General features: G+C 31.0%; 1 protein-coding gene across 3 annotated transcripts in view; it reads left to right on the top strand.

Moving 5' to 3' along the window:
- The first annotated feature begins 846 nt into the window (after positions 1–846).
- LOC119840461 (cytosolic carboxypeptidase-like protein 5) overlaps positions 847–4,982 on the top strand; it is a 14,663-nt gene continuing 10,527 nt past the window's right edge. For all 3 annotated transcript variants that reach the window (XR_005288312.1, XM_038367090.1, XM_038367088.1), the window contains exons 1-8: positions 847–1,353; positions 1,562–1,713; positions 1,959–2,084; positions 2,230–2,440; positions 2,596–2,717; positions 3,093–3,364; positions 3,555–3,651; positions 3,933–4,112. Coding sequence is in view for 2 of the 3 variants with exons in the window: in XM_038367090.1 (XP_038223018.1) it covers positions 1,251–1,353; positions 1,562–1,713; positions 1,959–2,084; positions 2,230–2,440; positions 2,596–2,717; positions 3,093–3,364; positions 3,555–3,651; positions 3,933–4,112 (1,263 nt within the window). In the remaining variant the exon portion in view is untranslated. The remainder of the gene's footprint in view (positions 1,354–1,561; positions 1,714–1,958; positions 2,085–2,229; positions 2,441–2,595; positions 2,718–3,092; positions 3,365–3,554; positions 3,652–3,932; positions 4,113–4,982) is intronic.

Here is a 4,982-nt window from a genome sequence, read left to right as displayed (position 1 = left end):
CAAAAGTTGAGTTCGATCGAGATTTTCTGATAGGGATTCGAGGGCCCCCTGAGCTTGAGGGCCCCGAGGCACTGCCCCGCCTAGCCCCTTGGTAGCTACGCCACTGGCTTCCACCCCTGGCACTAGGATATAAATGGAAAGCTTTATTAAACAGGAAGTTATGAGTTTATACCTTTATTAAAAAGTAAGGGTTCACAACCAGAAGAGTACGCTTGCTTTTAAGTTTCGATGGACGTTTATTGGATCGAGATTTTAAAAAAGACTGCAATCCTCTGTACTTTCAATTAAGATGGTACTTAGGTACCTCGGTACTTTATATTGAAACTAGCTGACACGGCAAACGCTGTTCTGCCTAATACTTATCATTTAGGGTAATAAAAAATAGATGTGGACTGATTCTCAGACCTATCCGATATGCACAAAAAATTTCATTTGAATCGGCCCACACGTTTCGGAGGAGTAAGGTAACTAACATTGACATAAGACATAATAATTTGAGGTACAACATTGCCAAGTAACAACAAAATCAATTCTCTCTGTACCAAATGCTGTGCAGATCCGATATGTATTGTATATTTCTTACACGAATTCTTTCGTGTAAGAAAAACATAAATACATGCATCCTTGTATACATTCGCGTTTATAATATCGTAATGCAGCATTTACAAATTCTTGATTGGATGTTATCTTGATAGGATAGTTGAATAGGTATGAAGGATATAATTATATTTATTTAAATTTAAAATTTGCAATAAAGATAATACAGTAAAACTTGTTAAAAAAAAATCTTTTAAATATTATTTATCTGCATAAATTGGTTTATCTGTGCTGTGTGTTGAGCAGCCATCTTGAATAAAATTTTATGATGAAAAAGTGATTTTTTCATCTAAAAAGTGAATGAACCTTATATTTTTTATTTCAACAGCAATATATTAAAAAATTTAAAGTAACATTTAGCAAGTAATATAAAAGTTGCTTAATTTTTCTACTAATAAAATCGTTCTAAATATAAAAACCTACCAATAAAACAAATCAGCTGTTATCCGTCAATCGATGTCAACAAAATTACATAATTTTGTTTAGAAAAACAGTGAAGTTTTACTATTTTATGGTGTCAATTCGAAATTGATAAATATGTGTTTTAAAAAGAAAATATCGTCGCGCAAATTGTTGTGTTAAACGCATGGAACAACCCCGTAAAATTTGTCTTATTAGCGATTTTTGTATAATGTAGGCCAATGTAATTAGTTATGGATCGAAATAATATAATAGAATGTGGAGGATTTTATTTTATTCATAATTTTGACTCTGGAAATCTGGGACATGTAGAGCGAGTCCCAACGGAGCTTATTGGTAAGTAACCATTTTTAAGCCATAATATTAAAAATTAGTATATAAGTATACCTACATAATACAATGAAATTAAAATTTTCAACACTATAAACACATAAGCATAAACATTATGGATAAATTACTGGGAATATTATATATTATTTTATATTTATATTATTTTATATGTGATAGCAACCTACAGTTAATTAATAATAAAAAAATGTATTAGCTCCAACAGTCAATCAGAAAACAAACACTTCAGAAACACCTGATTATGAATTCAATCTGTGGACAAGGCCTGATTGTGCTGGCACTGAGTTTGAGAATGGTAACCGTACCTGGTTTTACTTTGGCATACAGGCAGCTGAACCAAATGTGCAGGTGAATTTTATTATTTTAATGTTTAATAAAGTATAAGAATTATTACCGAACTTATAAAGTTTAACTAAACAATGGAAAACTTCTTTGTTTGGCCAGTTATTATTCCTATTTGATTGAAACAATTGAATACAAACCATACAAAATATGCATTATACCAAAAGTAAAGGTTAATAAATATAAAAAAAAAACGAAAATTTTAATATGTATATGTACTTTTTTATTAAACATGTAATAACTATTTGTAGGTGAGGTTGAATATCATAAACCTGAACAAGCAAGGCAAAATGTATAATCAAGGGATGGCACCAGTGACTAGGACACTGCCAGGGAAACCGCAATGGGAAAGGATAAGAGACCGTCCTGTTCATTCGGTAATATTATATATATATTAAAATCTCATGAATTTTTTAATATCATTTACCCAATAATCTCCATAATTTTTTTACTATCCAGCTATCCTGCTATCATTTACTCTCTGTTAAATGAAGATGTTTTATATAAAACCTTTTTTTTCAGACTGATGACAATACCTTTACACTCAGTTTCAAGTACCGAACTAGCGAAAACCCCAAGGCAACAACATTTTTTGCTTTCACATATCCATTCTCATTTGCCGAGTTGCAAATAGCTTTAAATTCTATTGATCTCAAAATGCTGCCATTGCCCTCGCCGCAATCACCTGATGATATCTACTATTACAGAGAATGTCTTATTTACTCTCTCGAAGGTAAGAAATATATTTCTCTATTTTTTTTTCTCTCTACTGAACTTTCCAAAAACGAATAAGGATTTTACCTCCGACTCCAGGAATAATAGTTACCTCATTTTGTGAAAAAAAATTAGTGTATATGTTATGGTGTTAATAATTATTGGAATTTGTAGGGAGAAGGGTGGATTTGCTAACTATTTCATCACATCATGGTATAACAACAGAAAGAGAGGAGCGACTAAAAAATTTGTTTCCTGACAACCAAGAAAGACCATTGAAGTTTCAAAACAAAAAGGTAATTTCACAGTTTTTACTCTCGTAATTTATTTATTTAAAATCTTTTAAGATTCTTTTCTTAAAACTAAGTAATTCTGTGTTTTGTAATTATTACCTACACACGAGCCATTAATAAATAATTAATATTATAAAATAATTCAGAACCTATTTAAAACAATAAGGTCACTAGTTTTTGCATCTACCTTCACTCAAAAGTAAGTCCAAAGGGAATGAAATGCAAACTAATGAAACACCATTTCAAATTATATTAGTAAAAAAAAGGGATAATAAAACAAGAACAACTTGACAAAAATGTTTTTTTAACATATAGAAATTATTACAATATTTAAATATTCTATTACAACATAAAACAAAATCATTTTTTTCCTATCAGGTGATATTCATATCTGCCCGAGTACATCCAGGAGAAACACCTTCAAGTTTCGTATTCAATGGGTTTTTAAACTTGATACTAACCAGGAATGACCCCATCGCCATTCAGCTCAGGAAGATATATGTGTTCAAAATGATACCATTTCTTAACCCAGATGGGGTGGCCAGGGGTCATTACAGAACTGATACTAGGGGGGTGAATCTTAACAGGGTGTATTTAAACCCCTCATTAACGTATCATCCCACGGTGTATGCATCGCGAGCTTTAATAAGGTACAGATAATAGAATATAGAAAAAATATTTTTAACATATTAAGTGTCTTATATTAAATAGCACAATTTAAAATGTAATACGTTTAACAAACCTTTTTTATAAATTTTCTTAGATTTTTTTTTTTGCAAGCTTTGTCTGCACATTACCATCAAAAGTTTATTAGTTTTTTTTTTAATTATTCTATTTCAGATACTATCACTTTGGATATGAAAAGGAGGAAGACGTATTTGAAGATAGCAAGAGCTTTACTTCGAGGAGCATTGGAAACATTAGTGAAAGTGCTGAGGTAAGACATTTCTATTCTTTTAGAGTTGCATTTTCATAAGAATCTATTTACCTTTTTTGAATTTGTCTCCATATGTGACTTAATAAAGCCGAGATTATATTAATAAGGCCGACCCACTGGCGGAATGCATTTTTTAGAATTTTAAATCAGAAAGTTCATAAATACATTAATATTTTTGAGATTGCACTGGCAAAATGAATCTGATATACGTTCTGAATTCCGAACCAAAAAATTATGTATTTTTCTCACTTCTTATGGTAAATTTAACTCTTTTGCAACAGTTTATAGATACCAAAAAAAAGAAGAATGCTTTCAAAGGATCCGATTATAAACGAGAGAAATCATCATCGGCAAAATCAGTGATGAAGAACAAATCATCTACCACTATAAAGCCGGTTTCAAATGAGGCTTCAAAAGACTTTCAGTCTATTAGTGGTGAAGCTTCAAATTTGGCTGACCAGGTATATCAATATTTATTAGGAGATTACTTCTCCATACAGTAAATGCTATCAAAAATCCCTGAGGGCTATAGTATATATATAGCAGCCAGGGCACACTGCTAGTAATAAAAAAATTTAAATTTTTAAAGCTGGCTAATAATATGGACTAATATGTGAATATTTTATGATTTTCGTAAAGGACGTTAATTCATATAAGTCCTTATTTTGTAAGAAGATTAAAAAAAAAGACCCAACAACTTTCATGCATAACCAATTGAATTTGTGTTAAATGTATCTTTGTTTCACTAATGCAATAATATGGGTTACAAAAACATTGGCTAATTATAACACATTAATGTGTTACCAAGTCAGAACATTGAACTTGCATCGCCCGCCATGGCATGCGGCCAATTTGCGAATTTTGTTAGTTTTATTTATAAAATACCTGAACGCTAAGAGCTTTGTTGATGCTATTATTGGATTTTTAATTGGCTTACAAGCTAACAAAATGCATGTTTATTTCCATGCAGTGGCGACAAACATTCCCAGTATATATTTAATTAAACCGTTTATCAGTTGGGAAGTTCTAAATTAATGAACGACAAGGGATTGTCCGATAGTGTAAGCTTTATGGGGGACACGATTAGATATAATTGCAATGTGTGCGTGCACGTGAATTTGATGTTTTGTTTACGAGCCATAACTGCCCTTGTAATTAAGTTTTATCGCCAATATCGGGGCGTTTTTAATAAGTCACAGTAGTTTCTTTGTTAGTAATTGCTGATCACGATAAGTTAGTAAACATGAAAAGATATATCAATAACCAATACATAATACATGCGTCCACAAAAAAATTCAAATACAAATGAAATGAAATGAAATGAAATGATT

This window comes from Zerene cesonia, chromosome 6, assembly GCF_012273895.1.
Source record: "Zerene cesonia ecotype Mississippi chromosome 6, Zerene_cesonia_1.1, whole genome shotgun sequence".
Taxonomy (NCBI): Eukaryota; Metazoa; Arthropoda; class Insecta; order Lepidoptera; family Pieridae; genus Zerene; species Zerene cesonia.
Note: the sequence above shows the minus strand (reverse complement) of the source record. Positions and strands in the feature narration are given on the sequence as shown.